General features: G+C 57.0%; 1 protein-coding gene across 1 annotated transcript; it reads left to right on the top strand.

Moving 5' to 3' along the window:
* Nucleotides 1–5,540: 5,540 nt before the first annotated feature.
* PSMF1 (proteasome inhibitor subunit 1) lies at nt 5,541–12,647 on the top strand. Its single transcript, XM_058850773.1, has 7 exons — nt 5,541–5,712; nt 6,785–6,937; nt 7,474–7,556; nt 8,149–8,325; nt 9,438–9,491; nt 11,312–11,470; nt 11,578–12,647. The coding sequence occupies exons 1-7, from the start codon at nt 5,584–5,586 to the stop codon at nt 11,627–11,629; spliced, it is 807 nt and encodes a 268-aa protein (XP_058706756.1). The 5' UTR covers nt 5,541–5,583; the 3' UTR covers nt 11,630–12,647.
* The last annotated feature ends 5,526 nt before the right edge of the window (nt 12,648–18,173 follow it).

The following is an 18,173-nucleotide window of genomic DNA, read 5'->3' as shown; positions in this document are numbered from 1 at the left end:
CTCCAGTTCTGGTGGCAATGCTGACAGCATGTCCTGCTTCATCAGTCTGGATCCTGACCAGTTTGTGGCAGTTAATGGGGAAAACTTCAAAGGATCTGAATCAGCCCTGCCAGGGTCCCACAGGGTGAGCTGGGAACCTCCTGCCTCACAACAATGCCCACGTCATGGCTTCCCCACGGCCACTCAGCATCTCGGGGGCTTGGTGGTGGGGTGACACGGGCGCTTACTGCACCCCCATCCTCACACCCCCATCCCACACACACACCCAACACCATCCACCCCCACAAAAGCATATCCTTCCCAGATGTTCCTTGTCCAGCTGTGGCCCTGCTTCTCCCCCTTGTTTTTTTCCTCTTCTATTAATAAACCTGGCACCTGAAGAGGAATTTTCCCTGTAAACACCCAGCCTCACACTTTAGTCACTTTTGTTCTGTGTTTTAATTAATGAACTGGAAAAAATGTCAATTGTTACCCACCACTGGCACGTGTGTCCTGCAGGCTACCAGAGACATGTCCTCCCTGCTCTGCCCCATGCTGTGGTCACAGGGCAGAGCCACCCTGACCCTTTGCCAGAGGGAAAATAGGGGATATCTGGAGGGTTGTACCCAAATTGCTGTTCCACTGCTGCACCCACACACAGCACTGCTCCAGGGGGATCCAGGTGCTCTCCCTTGCTCAGACACCCCATCCCAGATGGCCAACGCTGCTGGCTTTTTCCACGGTGCAGCCCAGCTCACCACGACTGGACTCCTTGCACCCTCTCATCACCCCCAGCCCCACTGGGCAGCATGTTGGACCAGTTTCATCAAGGAATATTCCCCACCAGTCGGGAAGCCAACACTCCCCGAGAACATTGCCTCATCCCAGCCGTGCGTGCCTCGGATGGAGAGAAACGCTGGGGAGCTGCAAAAGACATCCAAAAATTAATGTACTGTCTGCAGCAGCGCTGGGGCTGCAGCCCGAGGGAAGCGCCCGCCGTGTGGCATGGAAGGAACTGCAAAGAAAAGGGTCTTGTGAGGATAGCGGGAGCTGCACGGCAGGAGCAGGCTTTGCTGTGAAGGCTTCCTGCAGCTCCAGGATAAGCTTGGGATGGGACTGGCTCTTCCCCCATATGCAATGCCACCTCCTGCTCGCCCCTGCAGAGGGGAGGTGCTGCCAGCCCTGGAATGTTACAATGGTGTCCCTGCATCCATGCACCCCCACCTTTGGTGCTCTCTGCAGCCGCCGTGACCTCAGACATCTCCCTCCGTATTCGCAGCAGGGACCAGCGCTGCATCCTGGTTTTGCTGCTGGGGCTCAGGCAGCGAGCAGAGGCCAAGCCCGTGTGGGCAGTGCAGACAGGCAGCCCGTGGGCAGGGCGCTGCCCGTCTGGGGCTGGGACACCCCGGCAGCCAGCTTGGGACACCCCGGCAGCCAGCTGCTACTGCTTTGATGTGGAGTCCCTCAGGCTCCGCACAATGCAGACTGGGGCGGGATGAAGCAAGGGTGATTGATTGTCTTGTTTTGTTCCTCCAAGGCTGTCCTGGACCGCTCGGATTCACAGCTGAGATCCCCCAAGAGCAGAGGTTGGCAGTGTCCACCCAGGCTGCAGGGATAGGACTGGTGGGGTGCAGGCTTTGGCTGGAGGCAGTGGGCTGGTGGTCTGAACCCTCTGTGCCTCAGTTTCCCCATCACCACTGCTTTCTTGGAAGCTCTTGGTGTCTCTGGATGAAATACATCCCCTGAAACCATCCTCCATTACCCTCAGGTGTGCTGGGCATCCGTGGAATTCAGATCGACAATGGGAACATAGGAGCCCTACCAAGGGTAAAGTTCATTAGGACTTGAGCATGTTGACCTTCGAAAAATGGAGTTTAGCTCCATCCAGTTGATGAGTCATGACTCTGTTTGTGCGATGCACTCCCTGCAAGCAAGGTTTCCACCGCAGAACTAACAGGCTTTTCTGGGAAGCACTGGGGTTCTGGGTTTCCTAATTATTTTCAAACCCTACTGGCAGCCTCTCTCCGACAGGGATCACGCCTGCTCGAAGCGCAGCACTCAGGCGTGTTTCGAGTCCTGAAGCACTAATTGACTTTAGCTCGGCCTCGCTGCTGAGCGCCGGCTCTCACAGCCCCAGTCCCTCCTCCTGCCTAAGCCTGCCTGCATGTGGTTTGCATTTCTTCCCCGGAGAAAAAAACCCCTTTCTCCTGCCTCAGTGTCATCTTTCCCTGGAATTGAATTTAGGGGAAATGAAGGGGAGGCCAAATTTTCATGGAGCAACTACCTCTCCTCTCAAGGCAATGATGGCAGTGAGGTGAAAAGCCCATTCCAGGAACCCCTGCCCTCGTCCCGGTCCCTTGGCACTGGTGATTTCAGTCACAATCAGGTGGCTCCTTCTGAGCCAGTAAGCCCTGAGGCAGTGAGCAGATTGTGGAGGAGCTACTCCAGCACTGCTGGCTCTCTGTGCTATGCAGCAGGGGATCCCATCTTTCCCGCCCATTGTGTGCTAGGAAACTGCTGCCTGCATGGAGCAGGACAGGGATTCTGCTAGAAAATATGGCAGTGCCATCCATCACCCGGCCCTGCTCACCCTGGGTGATGCATGGGAGGCATTCCCATCCATGGGAGAGGAGCAGCAGCAAGCTGACCCCGAGGGAAGCAGCAATCTACAACACCTGAACATCAGCCAGGGATTATCCACGGCCCCTCTCTGCCTTCTCCTGTGAGACTCCAGGTCACACCCAGCACGCACAGCACAGGGGTGAGCCAGCTGCCCTGGCCGTGTGGGCTGCCATTCCCAGCACAGAGGGCTCATGGGCTGCCAGCGGGACGGGTGGTTGGGAAATCTGTTTCCTCTTCTGCTCGTTACGACACCACAGTGGGCGCATGCAATGGGAGCAGTGAGGCAGTGAGAAAGTATGAAGGTCAGGGGAGACTGCGGTTTGTGTGACGGAGGTGACCCCAGCTGATGTAGCCTTTTACCTGCTCCAAGCACCGCCGTCTGGCTGGGATAGTCCCAGCTACTGCCTCCCCTGGGACAGCACCCCTATCCATGCTCTGTCAGGGAACAGGTCTCCACAGATCATGTTCCTGGGTAAAAGAGGGAGGAAAATGACCAAGGGCAGCTTTCTTGGTGCAAGAGCTGGGCGTGAATTGTCGTGAACACGTGTGAAGCATCGGGGCGCTGGCTGCTCTGAGGGCCTCGCTCAGCTCTCCCAGCATTGCTCCTGCTTCCATCTGTGTTCCAACAGTCACAAAAAGGACATGGCTGCTCCAAAGACAGCACCACCATGGCCGGCAGCCGCCCTGACACACTCGCCTTGCAGCACAACTGCGCCAGCTCTGCAACCCTCATCACCTCGTTAGTGACTTGGCTGTTGATTCCAGCCAGGGCTGGACTCTCCCTACCTCCCACGCAGTTCGCAGGCCCCTAACTCACATTAGGGGGCTGCTTTCATGTGGCCAGTGGTTTTCATCATCACTGAGCCACCGAATAAGTGAAGCACGGTAGCAGAGGAAGGAGAACATGGGGAGTCAGGCAATGTGGGCCAGCATGGCACCGTGGGTGCTGGAGTAATGGCTTTGATGTAGTGGCAGCCAGCCCCGGGGCCGTGGGCTCAGGTATGGCAGGGGCCTGGCTCCCAGGAGGGTCCTGTGGTGAGGGGATGCATGGAGGCATCCTGCTTTCCTCACTGCCGTGCCCATGGAGAGGCTGGTCAGGCCAAAGGGGACTTGGCACCAAAAGTCACTTCTCAAGAGCAGTCTGGGGCAGCTGACACAACACAGTGCAGGAACATAAGTTAAGGATGAACATGGAAGTGAGGCCACAGGAGGACAAGCTGAGGGCTGGATGGGAGCACGTAGTGAGGGGTGAGAGGATGGGGAGAGGATGGTGGGTGACCAGGAATGGCAGCAACTTGGATGGGAAACAGAAAGCTTGGGAAACACTCAGCAGAGCTTCTGTGTGATCCTGCTGAGACATCAACAGCTCCTGATGTCACTGATCCCAAATACCCTGCGCTTCTGCACCTGCAGCAGCTCTGCAGGAACGTAGGGGGAGTCCAATAGCAGCAGTGAGATACAGGATTCCAGATCAGGTTTCTGGAGGGAGACCTACGATTCCAAACTCTGCCTCAGAAGTGGGCATTCAGATGGAACCACTGGTAGGCTCCTGGCCCACCCAGGGCTGGGCTGTGCTGGAAAGTGAAATGTGGATGCTGTCAAAGCCTGAAACTGTGGCTGCTGCCTGGGAGTGAGCCGAGCCATGGGGTGGAAATGCTGCTGCTGCTCTGAATCACATCTCAGCAATGGAAAAGCTTCGGCTGAGGCATTTCCTGCTGTTCCTAACTCATCCCCATCCGATGCCTCTCTCATGGAGCTCCTGTGCTGAAATCCCAGCCCTGTGGAAAATCCACAGCAGCTTTCCTGATGAGTCCAGCTGTCTTCCCTGAAGAAAGGAGTGACAGAGTATGGCAGGAGGTGTGGTGTCTCCTGGTGGTGGTTCCCATGGGACCTGCCGGGCTGTGGTCGGTTGTTCAGCCTCAGTGACTTCTTGAGAGGGAAATGGAAAGAGAGAGCAGTGCGAGTTAATTAATTGAAGCATAATGAAGTCAAGATGAGCATCCCCCAAGGAGCTGAAGCTCAGATTAGGAAAGCAGCAGATGATGGTGTTCCCTGGCTTTGTCCCGAGCCCCAGCCCCCTGCCAGCCACACTGAGAACACTGGCTCTGTCCCAGGGGCAAGGAAAAAAAGACCCTGAATGCCTTTCAACAGCAACTTTAATAGAATTTAGGTGTTATAAGCACTGTGACCCAGCCAAAGGAATTATGGAAGGGATGAAATAAACCCATCAGTGGCTATCTGGTGTTTTGGCCTTTTTGGTGTCAGCATGAAGGCTTTCTATGGCAGCACAAGCAGACCCAGCATGGACTCAAATGCTTTTCTGATGACAAGAAAGAGCCAGGAGCAGGGACCAAGGCTCAGAGTGATTAACCTGGAGGTTGCTGGATGGTGCTGGGCAGACATTCTTCACAGGATCATGGAACCCTTCAGGTTGGAAAAGCCCACTTAGATCACTGAGCCAAACTGTTGTCCCAGCACAACCAAGCCCACCACTAACTCTTCTGGTCAAGAAATTGTCCCTAATATCCAAAGTAAACCTCCCGTGGCACAACTTGAAGCGGTTTTCTCTTGTCCTGTCACTTGTTCCCTGGGAGCAGAGTCCGACCCCCACGCGGCTGCACCCTCCTCTCAGCTGGAGAGAGAGAGAGAAGGTCCCCCCTGAGCCTCCTTTTCTTCAGGCTGAGTCCCCCAGCTCCCCATCTGCTCCTGGTGCTCCAGCCCCTTCCCAAGTGTGAAAAACGAGGTTCACATTTGTAACACCCAGCTCTATATCTTTCTCTGGACACACTTCAGCCCCTCAATGTCCTTGTCCTGGGGGGCCCGAAACCGACCCCAGAACTCGAAGAGCCTCAGCAGAGCCGAGCACAATAAAACAATCAGTAGCCCAGCGGCCCCAGGAGGCGGCTCGGGCCCAGCGCAGCGGACGGGGGCCCTCTAGTGAGGGGCGGTGCGGCCCCGGCTCCGCCCCGGCCCGGAGCAGCCATGGCCGGTTTGGAGCCGCTGTACGCCTGGGCAAGGCCCGCCATCTCCCGTCCGCAGGACGCTCTGGTCTGTGGCATCCACTGGGAGCTGATCCGGCATGGCTACCGCTGCCTGGGTACTGGCGACCAGGTACGGGCCGAGCCGCGCTGCGCTGCCGCGGAGGCCTAGCAGGCCGCGGTGAAGCCTCGGCCTTTCCTAGCGCCGCTCGCCGGCGCCGTGCGGCTGAGCCGGGCGACCGCTGTCGGGGCCGGGGGAACCGGCGGTGTTGGGGGCACCCGGGCCGGTGCGGGGTCCGAGGGGCCTCAGTACTGGTGTGAAGATCGGAGCGGGAGGCTGCAGGGCTGGGGGAGGTCCCGGTGCTGTAGGGGGTCCCGCTCTTGGGCTAATGACGGTGATCCCGGCCAATGGTGAGAAAATCCCGGTACTGGGGATGCCGAGGGTCCTGATGCTGGAGGTGGTCTGTGGGATGTCGCAGGACGGAAGAACCTTATGCTGGTGCGATCAGTATAATTCCGGGAAGAGAGTATAGTGCTAAGTGGGTATTAGTGGTGAGGCAGAACTTTGTAATAAAAAGGAGGTGTCAAGTCCAGTGCTGAGTAGGAAATGTACTGGGGCAATACCAGAGGGTAGGGCAGTCTAGTTCTGGACCCAGTGCTAAGATGGGGGTCTAGTGAATTTGGATCCTGATGGGTGTTGGGAGAGTGCCTGATATGGTGTTGGGGGGTAATGGGGCTGCAGGGAACTGTCACAGCAGAGGACTCTCCCCAGTACCATAGGAGGGGACAGTGTAGGGCAGCGTCCCCCAGAAGCACTGATGTGGGGCTGGAACAGACATGATGACAGCCTTCCCCCATGCCCCAGACAGCTCTGTATCACACTGGGGAGGTGAAGGTGTCTGGCAGGGAAGAGCATTGTCTCCTAGTCTGGGTATTTGTGATCTCCTCCTACTCAGCAAAGAGTGGTCCTGTCCTCCTCTTCCAGTGCAGGGATGCTGTGGGAGGCTGGCAAGCAGGCAAGGCCAGCCTGTAGGAAATACTGTCCTGCTTGTGCTGTCAAAACCTGGAAAGCATTGAGGGATCCCCTCACAGACACCTCAGTTCCCTCATGGATCTCCCTGTGCAGCCAAGACAAGACCCCCAGCCCTAGGAGGTCATGCTGGGCTCCTGGGCAGGGTCTTGGCAGCCCATCCATTCCATTGCAGCCAGGTCCTGATGAAAAGAAGTCAGAGCTGTTGCCTGCTGGCTGGGAAGCCAACAAGGAGGTGTATACACTGCGCTACAAGTCCACAGATGATGCCCGTGAGCTGCTGCTGAAGGCCATCATGGTGGAGGACAGTATGATCCTCAACGTCATGGTGAGCACCCACATGACCCCTGTGGGTTTGGGATCCTTTGGCTGAAAAGAACACCAGAGGCAGTTTCTTAAATGTTGGCTTTTGCTTGTTCTGCCTGGAAGTGGTGTCTGTCCCTTCAGATGGGGCCTCCAAGGTGTGTGTTTTTGTGTCAGATGTGACCCAGCATGAAGATGGTCAAACCCTGGCTGTGTCAGGGCAGTGGGACAGTTGGCTTTGAACACTCCAGTACAGGAACTGCCCTGCTCGTGTCCCTTTCCCAGATCAGGACTTCTCTGTAGCCCCCAACAAGCAACTGCTCCAGGTGGCTTTGCTCAGAGTTTCACCCTCTGCAGCCTGAACTGGGGAGAGAGAACAGGGAAAATCTTGCTGTACACTCGGGTTTGATCCTGAGGATTCAGGCACAGCACAGAGACATGTCAGGAAGCAGGCAAGCCCCATTCCTTGTATCCCAAGCATGGGGCTGCTCTTGTAGCTTCTCTGTCCCTCATTCCCAGCTCTGCCAGGCTGCTCACTCTGCTTTACCTGCGCTTTTCCAGGATCGCAGCTCTCAGAAGGTGTCAGATGTGACCTTGGCAGTGGCTGACTACATCAACCCAGAGCACCTGGATGATTTCCACAAGTAATCTCAGTTTCCTGTTATTTTCTACAGGAGCAAATGTCCTACTGGCATGGAGAGGGGGGTAGAAGTCAGGTTGGGAGGAGCTGGAGGACTTACTCCCCAGTATAAAACCAGGCCAGCCCTGAAATGCAGCCAGAACTCTGTTCCCTGCCTTCCTCTGCACTGGCATGAGAGATACAGAGGACAGTGGGATTGTGGGTTGGAGCCCAGGGTATGCCACCCCACCTGGGAACAGGCCAGGCCAGCACATTCATTTCCAGAGCATTGTGCTGAGTGGACACTGCCCCAGAGTGCGACACCTTCAGCCACATCCTCAGTGTCATGTGCTTTCCTCCAGTGCAAACTGGTTGGGTTGGAGCAGAAGGGAGTGGCTGGGTGGTACCTTGTCCATATGAAATGGGGTGAAGACTTTGATGCCCCTTTGTGCTGGTAGCCCTTCCTGTCCCCTCTGTGCTGCCAGTGGGGGACATGTTTTGTGCCAGCGTCACTTTGGGCTTGTCTCCCCTCCTTGTGCCTGTTGGAGCCTGTCCAGGGCCCTGTGTTCGGGTGCCATGGCCACCACACCCCACTGTCTTCCCTCTCCTTGCTGCAGGGTGTACAAGAACACCGAGGAGCTGAGGACAAGAATTGCTTCAGGCATTATTGCTCCCTTTGGGGCCCCTGCAGAAAAGGCCAGAAAGGAGCCTGAGCCCAAAGAGGATGTGCACCGGGATGATAACCCGCTCCGGCTCCCTCCCCGGCAGCCGATGGGCACAAGGGCCCCATCCAGGTGAGTAAAGAGTGTGTGGCTGCTGAGAGGCTCCTGTTAGAGGGGATGTGGTCCTGGCACAGCACCCCAAACTGCACATCAGGTCCCCGTCTTGTGCATGTGGGATGGGGAGTGAGAAGGATCCAGACCTTCCCCAGCTGGATCAGCCTGGACACTTGGGTTTGATTTGATTGCTGGAGAGGGATGGGCTCTTCTGGAGCTGTGTGTTGGGCTGACAGACCCAGGAGGGAACAGGCAGCGTCTGGGGCTGGGACATGAGGTGTGGGGTGAAGGACAGTGCCATTGTGTGGCTGAGCAGCTTTCGGGAGGGACACCAGAGGTGCACCCAGCCAGGGTGTGGTTCCTCTTCCTGTTCTCTTGACCCCACTTTGCCCTTAGAACCATTGCTGGCAATGCTGGGTAGAGGGGACACATGGTAGCTGCTTTGCCATCCCTTCCAGTCATCACTCGTACATGGCAGGTGGGTTCCCTTCTCTACCACACACACTGATGCCCTTTGGCTGGAAGTCAAGACCCCTACACTACAGTGGCTCTGCTGTCTCTTGGGGACCAGCTGTGACTTCTGGCTTGTGTGTCACTGCACTGCTGTCTGCTGCCACTCAGGGTGCAAGAGGCTCCATGGAGAGGCCTGGGAAGACAGGCTGGAGCTGGGCACTGCTCTGAAACCATGTTCCTGGCCTGGGTTATTGACAGGGAGATGTGCCAGCTGGCTGCAGGCCCACCATCCCATTGTCCCCACACTCCTAGAAGTGGGACTGTGTCTCTGGCTGGGACATGCTGGAGAGCCTGGCTTAGCCCAGCACTGCTTAGGGATCCCCTGACATGGAAACTCATGGTATACATGGACAGCTCCTGCTCCAAGCGGTGGGAACAACAGGGGGAAAAACAGGGCTCCCTTTGCTTCAGCAAGCTGCTGCAACACATGTTAGTGTCCACATCCGGCAACACCTCGGAGCAGGGAATGCTCCCAGTAGCAGCCCCCTCATGCAGGGTCCCACAGATCCCAGGGCCCTCCAGGTGCTGCACTGTTTGCCATTGGAGAGCACCCATGGGCACAGCTACACGCAGCTTCTCTGCTCTTCCTGAATATTTTGCTGTGTCCTGTGTTTCAGGCCTTCCCCCTTGAGTCCCTTTGCTGTTGGTGGAGAAGATCTGGACCCTTTTGGGTGAGTATGGCTCTTGAAGCACACCCTGCTCTGCCTTTGGGGGATGTGGGGTGTTTGGAGACCATTGGAACAGTATCCAGCCAAGTGTTTCTGAGTGGGGGCAGTTGCTCAGTGCAAATTGTGAGGGACGAATTGACAGTTGCTAAAGCTCAATGTGTTTCTAATATCGTAATAAGATCCTGTCTCTTGCATAGATGATAGGTTGCAATCTGTGTCTGTTTAATAATCAGCTTGTATTCATTTAACACACAGTAATTCCTGCAGTAAATCAAAGCTGAATACATCGTTAAGTGAATGTAAGCCTCTAATTTAAACCGTTACCAGCTGCTGTGTCTCCAGCCCAGCAGTCTGCAGAAGGGGAGGCTGAAAGCCGAGTTCACAGATTCTCAAGTCCTCTTGCAAGCCTCCTGGCTGTCTGAGGCACTTGGAGAAAGCCTGGGCAGCGGCTGGGCTGTCTGGGAGATTGAGCTTCACAGATATATCCTCGATATTTGGTTTGGTTAGGCAAGGAGAACCTGTCATCTTCCACTCCAGTTAAAAGCAGACAGACAGACAATAACCAGCTTGTGGTGTCGTTGTGGAGTGTCCTGCAGCCCAGAGGAGTCTCCTCTTTGGAACCACTCTCCTGTGGGGATGGCATTTTTTCCCCTCTTGCAAGACTTGTTTCTCTGTGTGTTTGGCTAGAAAAGGGACAGCTAAAAATGTCCCTGCTCAGCTGGAAAGAGAGGCCTGGAGCTGGGGGGACTGGAAAGAAATGTAATTGCACCAGAAGAGGGGATTCATTTTGCGGGGAGGGTGTCCCTGCTTCTCTTGCTGCCTCCAGCTCTTCATCAGAGATTTCTCTGTAAATGACAAAAAAAAAAAGATGGTAAATGGAAGCAGATTTGTGGGCTGACACCTGCCAGTGCTGGGGCTGGAGACCCAGACTCCCAGGAATATGCTCATGGGACCTGGCTGTCCCGGGGCACTTTGGGCAGCTGTTCTGGCCTAATGGAACTCATTAGCATGGTTGTTAATGACTTGTATGATGGTGTCCGGAGGCTCCAGCCGCATTTGCACAAAGCCAACCGTGAGGAATGGCACTCGCAGCATGGGGCAGCTCCGAGGAGCCGCCGTGGTCAGCAAATGACTTCCAGGCAGCTCTTTGGAAAGGCTTGTGGGAGCCCAGCTGGCTCTTGCAACACTGCGCAGGGCAGGACGGGAAGCAGAGATGGAACATGAGCCTGCAGCGAGGGCCAGCAGGTCTGGTGCTTCTTGAGGGAGCAGCCAGCACCTCTGCTGTGAGACAGGCTGAGAGAGCTGGGGCTGTTCAGCCTAGAGAAGAGAAGGCTTCAGGAACACCTTGGAGCCCTTTACAGTGCCCAGAGGGGCTCCAAGAGAGCTGGAGAGGACTTTAGACAAGAGTCTGAAGCAACAGGACAAAGGGGAACGGTTTCCCACTAACAGCAGGCCAAGTTAGATTGGATATTGGGAAGAAATTCTTTCTGGTGAGGATGATGAGACCCCAGACCTCTGGCTATCTAGAGAAGCTGTGGCTGCCCTATCACTGGAAGTGTTCAAGATCGGACAGGGCTTGGGACAATTTGGTCAAGTGGAAGGTGTGGCAGAGAGTTGGAATGAAATGAGCTTTAAAGTCTCTTCCTACTCAAACAGTTCTGTGATTCTCAGCAGGGCTCTGTCTTTTTGGCATGGGCTGCCTCACTGGGAGCTTTTCTTCCCACATGCCATGTGCCTGGTTAACCCCTTGTTCCCATGCTCGGCATTTCTTCAGTTCTCTGTAGTGCCAATCTCATCTCCTTCTCTGCCTTTTCTCTCTCCAGAGGTCGGAGTGGGGGGATGATTGTGGATCCTCTCCATTCTGGTGTCCCCCATCCTGGCATTGACCCATCATCAGGCATCCCAGGCCGGCTTCCCCCAGGAGCTGTTCCACCAGGCGCCAGATTTGACCCCTTTGGCCCCTTAGGAGTTGGGCGACCCGGGTAGGTCCTTGGCCATGCTGGTATTCCAGCCTGCTTCCAGCCTGCCACTGGCTGCTGCAGGCCTGAGCTCTCACTTCTGTTTGACTCTGCTCTAAATTTCTTTCCAGGCCGGATCCTGACCACCTTCCCCCTCCAGGTTACGACGACATGTTCATGTGAGGAGTCACCATGTGGCTGCTCATGAACAAGTCTTCTGGGAAGCAGGGGCACTTTGCCTCTCCACTCCTTATCTGATGGACGTGGTCTTTCCAGCAGCATTTTCCTTCTCTCCATTTTGGGCCACATTCCCATGTGTCCCATCAGCTATAAAGGCTTCCCTGTTTGCAGAACAGAAGAGGAGGCAGTAGTAGATCATTTCTTTATCTGCTTCTCTGAGGGTGCCCGGCCATTTGCACCCAGCAAGGTGGGAGTGTGGGGTGTGGTGCTCTGGGAATGGCCTGGGTGCTGGGGGGTTTATCCTCTGCTTCTTTGGGGTGGCAGAGCTTGCTGCTGGGGTCCCACAAGTGGTGGGTGTAAGGAGGCAGCTGGCTCCTTGCTGTACTCCTCTGCAGGAAACCACAGCAACCTCCTGAAGGGGACAGCTGGAGTGGGCTCCCCATAGAGTGGGTTTCTCTCTTGCTCAGTATCTGAGTAAGGCACTGATTAAAGAGCTGGAGAGCCCAACCCATGGGGTCTCAATGGGAAGACCCCCAGCAGCAGCTGGGATTACGGCTGTGCCTGCTGGCTTTGAAGAGCAGCAGCCTTTGATGTGCATGAGAAGAGACAGAGATTGAATTCCTGGCTCACCTTGTCCCCTCTGTTTGATGAAGCCATGGCGTTTTTCATTCCTGGGGTGTCTGTGAAGCCGTGCAGGCAGTGTGGCGAGGGGTGCCCACTGGGCACTGCATAGATCTGGAGGAAGACAGAGGGAGCTTTGCAGAGGTTTCTTGAACGTGTTTTCCTACTGCCCGTCTTGTTGTGTGTGGCTCTGCCTGGCTGACTTGGGGAGAATGGCTGAGATCTGCCTGGCTCAGGCTCCTGAGCTCTCTCTAAAGCCTCCCTTCCCTAGAGATTCCCCAGCTCAGTTGATTTTGGGCCTGCAGCTCATCTCTCTTGTCAGGGGCTCACACTGTTTTTCTTCTCATCGTTTGATCTCTTGAAAGAATGTTCATGAGACTGAAATAAAAATGTGACAACAGTGTTGTGCTGGTGCTTACTGGGGTGGCCCCTCTGTTCCCTACTGTGCAAAGGGAAGCCCCAGAGCTCCTCCCGAGGCAGAGGATCCACACTGGGAACCCGCTTTGTACCTTCCCCTGAGCAGCAGCTCTTTTCTAAGACGATGTAACTGTATTAGGAAAATGAAGTGGAGAACAGCCCAGCCCTGCTCCTGCAGTAATTGCCTCTCCGGGGCATTGAGTGCTGTTGGAACACTGCGCGCAGCTGCTCTGGCAGAAATAAAAAGGGGGAAGGGATCCCCCCATCTATCTCTTTTCCCAAAAGGCTTTTTCCTTTTAAAACCTCTTTGCCTACAAATGCAGTTAATAAAGCTGTGTTATGGTGTGTGCCACCCTGGGCCCTGCACATGTGGGAGCGGGGAAGAGCAGCTGGAGAAATCTGGTGCTGGGAGCAGTTGGAGCATCCCCTGGGTCTCCCCAGAGCTCATGCATGGACCCCCATTCGTGGAGGGCTTGGTTCTAAGCCCAGACCCACAGCACTACCCAGGTTTTTCAGGGGAGGTCCCAGCTGCAGATCCACGGGTAGGCTGTGGGCAATGCCCATGACCAGAGCAGTATGGGAAGGATGGAGAGACCCCGGGTTCGGTGAGGCCATTGCCCTTGCTTGTCCCCTCCTGCTCCAGGGACAGCCTGTGCCTATCTACAGTTCATTCCAGGAGAAAGAAGCTCCCAGTCTTGCTGCTGGGGTTGAGAGACTGGATAGGGGAGAGGAAACAGCTTTGGCCTCATCGAGAGGCCCTCTCTGCGGGGAGCGGCTGTTTTCTGTGCCTGAATTAATCACGTTCTGCGACCTACCAGGAGGGAGAGGCGCAGCCGGCTTTGATGGGGCTAATTAAAGCGAGTCAGCGCAGGGAGAGGCTGCGGCAGGGCGAGGAACCGGCTTTTGTCTGCAGCGCCCGGCCCCGGCGGGTCCGTGGTGTTGTGCAGCTGGGAAACAGGTGGCAGAGGAGGGGAGTGGGTTCCAAAGGGGACAAGTGTCTGCTGCTGGCTTTTGCCTGGGCCTCTGGGCTCCCAGGGCTGAGCCATCCACTCCCCAGAACGGATGGGTAAAAGGAGGCAATTGGGAACAGGATACTGTCCCCACAGCTGGCTTGGGTGCCACCAAAGGAGCTGGAGCATGGCAGAGGTGGCTCTGAGGACCAGTGATACCAAGCACATTCCTTATTTCATCTGTAGGAATTTGTGGCCAGCACAAACTCCATCCCCTGAGAATGGTTGGGGGCAGCCACCCCCATCGCAGGTTTGTTCCACAGCGGCTGCAAGGGCCAGGTCTCCCTTCAGCAGGAGGGGCAGTTCAGGCCCTCAGCCATGTGTCCCTGTTCCCCAGTGCTGCCGTTTCTGCCCTAAGCGATAAGAAACATTAACATGCACGGGAGCACTGTAACACACCCCGCAGTTAATTTTTATGGGGAGGCTGTGAGGAGTGGCTGGGGCTGGGTGTGCGGTCTTGGCACAGGCTCAGCCTCCCTCCTCCAACAGCAGCACTTCCACTATACATTTGAAGAGAGGCACTGGATTATTGGTAATGGCTCAGGATCCCCAGAGAGTCCTTCAGGCCATCTGCCAGCCGGCCCAGCCCACAGCACCTGCCTGCATGCTCCCGATGGGATGGCAGAACCCACCCCCCCGGCATCGCTAATTACACTGCAGCCGGTGCTACATCCCTTGGATCCTGGGTACAGGGAAGCCATGTGTGTGGCCCAGCAGGAAAACAAAGCAGCCCCCGTTATATGGAACTGGGAAAGGCACACTGGGTCCTCCCTGCTTGCTTTGCTCACCCCTGGCACAAAGAAAGGCCCCCCCAAAACACCAGCACTGGGGGACTGAAGAGCCATTGACCTTCATTCCATTCAGACTGGTGACCATCAGCCTTTCCCAGCCAGATTTTTCTCAACACTGGAATATTTTGGATTGCTTCCTACTACTCCCCTGCACATTAAATACCACATGCAAGTACCTCTTTCCCAGTGCCTGCCAGAGTCACGAAGGGACAGCCAGGTCAGACAGCTCCATGTCTCTCTCCATGTCTCTAGGGTGGCCACAGCCACCCTACACCTCAGCCAAGATCGCATCCCAGCCCTGGAGTTGTCAGTGGGAAATCTTTAATGGCGCTCCTTCCTTGACACAGTTTGTTCATTGTAAATATATCTCTCGCCATGTAGAGGCTTCCCTCCAGTCCTGCAGGGACTCAAGGCACAGCCCAGCAACGCGCTGACAAAGCAATAACAGCCCCTTCCTGCAGTTTTTTGAGCAGCCTCGTGCCCTAATCCATGGGAGTATTTCTTGTGTTCACATACAGCAGGTGCTTAGCAGCTGTAACCTTCACCAGGCTCAGCTTTTCATCCTGAAAACGCTCCTTCCATCTTATTTAAAGTAACAAAAAAGGGATAAGGATGATTTCTCCATCTAACGGGTTTATTTTTCTAATCCAGAAATGCAGGGCCAGCGCTGAGTTCCAGGAGGGACATATGTCCTCTTGGGGCACAGCCTTGCCTGGGAGACTCAGAGCTCCCCCTTTCTCCCCTTCTCTTCTTCTGTTTCCTTCTCTCTCTTCCCTCCCTCACAAGGCATCATCCCCTCCTCCACCCTAGAGCCCCTCAATGACAGCCACAATGACATTTCCCCCCCTGCTTCTCCTTTGGCCCCTCAGACTCTGATTAAAGCCCTTTGTCCCAGGGCTGTTGGGGACAGGTGATGCTTGTTTGGGGACAGTAGGGCACAGCCACCCATTTCACTCCAAGTGTGGTTTCATCCCAGGGAAAGGTGCCTGGGTGCCAGGATTGCAGGTGGGAGGTGAGTCAAGGTTGTTTCCTGGGATCCTACAATAAATACAGAGCCTGGCTGGTGATGTGGTGACAGGGAGACAGGCATATGGCTCTTCACAGCAGCGGGAAGAATCATCTGTGAAGCATTATATGGAAACACAGGGCAGAGGGCACCATTCCTAGCATATGAGGAGACACTGGAAGCCCTGGAATAAAACCCTACCCAGGCAACCAGATGTAAAAATCACTTTTCTTTGTGTCAGGCTGTCTGGAGGGATTTGTCCCTGCCTGAGAATGTCTGAAGTGGGTAGCTTATGGGATGGATTAAAAACTGGTGGCAGTTCATGATAAACAGCATCTTTTGTGGGTCTGCATTTTCCAGTGGGATAATTATTTCCCTTTCCCAGCACATTGCTCAAACCCATTTCTCTTTCCACAGAACATTGTGCTTTAATGACGCTTCATGTTAAATTCCCGAGATGCAATTTTGCCTTCACACCACAGACAAAGGCCCTTGAATCAGCAGAAAGGCCAGTGTGGGGACACCCCAGTAGCAGCACTGCCAGGCCAGCATGGGACACAGCCACCATGTCACCTCGAGGCACTGAGAATCATCCACTCTCTTCTGTACAGAGCACCATGGTTTTTGAAGATGCCATTCCAGGGCTGCTGGTGGTAGCAGGATGCTTGGCACAGTGCAGGCGTGTGTCCTGGCCCTCATCCTGCTGTGTGGAATGGGCTGGTGGCATGTGAGGGCTGGGGGTGGCAGGAGGCTGGACCCCACCCACAGGTGGTGGGCACACTTGTTGCCTCCTCTTCTACCTGAAGCAGTGCAAGCACCAGCTTTGTGCTAGAGTTTTACAGGAAACTATTGCTAAAATGGTCACTGATGGCAGAAACAGATCTGTCGAGAAGAGCAGTCAGGTCCTGCATGTGGGAAGGAGCTCAGCCTTACATCCAGCCCAGGCTGCAACTGACCATGGCACAGAAATCCCATGGCTGCCTTGATTGTGCCACTGCCATGATGCTGGTGGCAGGATCCCATCCAGGAAGGTGCTGGGGAGGCCACAGGAGGTCCCGAGGCCACAGGAGGTCCCAAGGCCACGCTGTCCAAGTGCTGGTGGTGGGGAACAACCCAGGCCAGAGCCATGCAGTCTGATGGAGTACCCCAAAGCCTCATCAGTCTGGTGCTGTTGGGCAGGAACACCATTCAAGAAGGGTTCAAGGAGGTGAGAATGGTGGCTGAAGGCTGGCGTAGGCGAAGTCTCACCCAATGATATCGGTGTAGGAGTGCAGCAAGGGGACCCCGTTTCTGCCAGCGGCGGGGGCTCCCTGGCGTGCGCTGGGCTAGGAGCCGGGCCCCTCGGGGGGCTGGGGTGGGGGGCTCAGCTGGCTCTCGAGCAGTGCCCGCGTCCCTTCCGCTGATACCCTCCGCAGCCGCAGCCGTACCGAACCATAGGTGCCACCGGTGCGGCGGGCGGCCCGGGCGCGGCGGCGGGCGGCGGCGGCGGCCAGCAGCAGGGCGGCGAGCAGGAGCCCGCCCAGGGCCAGCAGCGCCAGCCCGGCCACGGTGCAGCGGTCGAGGCGGGCGCGGAGCCGGGCTGCCCGAGCCTCCAGCCGCTCCATCTGCCGCGCCGGCACGGCGGGGTCGGGCCGCGCCGCCCGCGGAACGGCCCCCGCCAGCACCACCAGCGCCGCGCCGCCCAGGGCACAGCCCAGCGCCAGAGCCAGCCCCGGGCCCGCCGGCACCGGCCCCCCCGCACCCGCACCAGCCCCCGCACCCGCGGCCGCCTCCTCGTCCGGGCTCCGCAGCTCCGCCGCCCGCGGGGACGCCATGGAACCGCCGCCGGCCTGCGCGGCCGAAGGTGAGCGGTCGAACCGGGACGGGATGCTCCTCTGGGTCGGAGACGGGTCCCCGAACCGGGATGCTTCCCCAAACCAGAACCGAACCCCGGAGGCGGGATGCTTCCCCTCCCCGAAGTCTCTTTCCCTAAGCGGGCTGCCAACCCCACCCCGCAGGTCCCCGAACCGGGCTGCTCCTCCTCCTGGGATCCCGCTTAGCCGAACCGGGCTACTTTCGGAGCTGAGACCCCGCCCGAACTGTCCACCTTCTCCGGAGCAGACCCCCAGACCGGGCTGCTCCCCTTCCCTGAACCCGGCACCTTCCTCTCAGAACCGGGTCGTCCCACCTGGCTCTCCCCCTTCCCAAACCAGGCGCCCACCGCGCGACCCACCTTCCCGAATCCGTCTGAAACCCCCTCTGGGGACCTGCGTCCTTGTGAGTCCACTAAACTGCCCCTCACCGGACCCTCTTCTCCCGCCGAGCTGTGCCCTCCGCTTCCCCGCTCCCGCACCGAGCTGTGGCCCCGCTCCGTGCACCGGGCTCCGCTCCCGCTTCTCCGCTCGCTGCCCTCCCCGCCGATGCCCGCACCGAGCTGCCCCGCTTCCCCTCCCGGCTCCCCGCGCCGGGCTGCCTACCCCCGCCGCCTCCCCGGCTCCCCGGGCAGGTGCCGGTGCCGGTGCCGCCGCGGGGCGGGCGGTGGGTGCCCCGAGCTGCGGTCGCGCACGGCCGCCGCACGCACACGCACACACACACGTACGGGGGGCACACACATGCACTCGCATGCACACGCCCGGCTGCATACCGGCACCTGCTGTGCACGTACTCTGTGCAACAGGGACCCCTCTGTGCACCCCCCTCGGCAGCGCCGGGACCCTCCGTGG

Source organism: Poecile atricapillus, chromosome 15, assembly GCF_030490865.1.
Source record: "Poecile atricapillus isolate bPoeAtr1 chromosome 15, bPoeAtr1.hap1, whole genome shotgun sequence".
Taxonomy (NCBI): Eukaryota; Metazoa; Chordata; class Aves; order Passeriformes; family Paridae; genus Poecile; species Poecile atricapillus.
The sequence above is the reverse complement of the archived record's forward strand: the minus strand, read 5'-3'. Positions and strand labels throughout refer to the sequence as shown.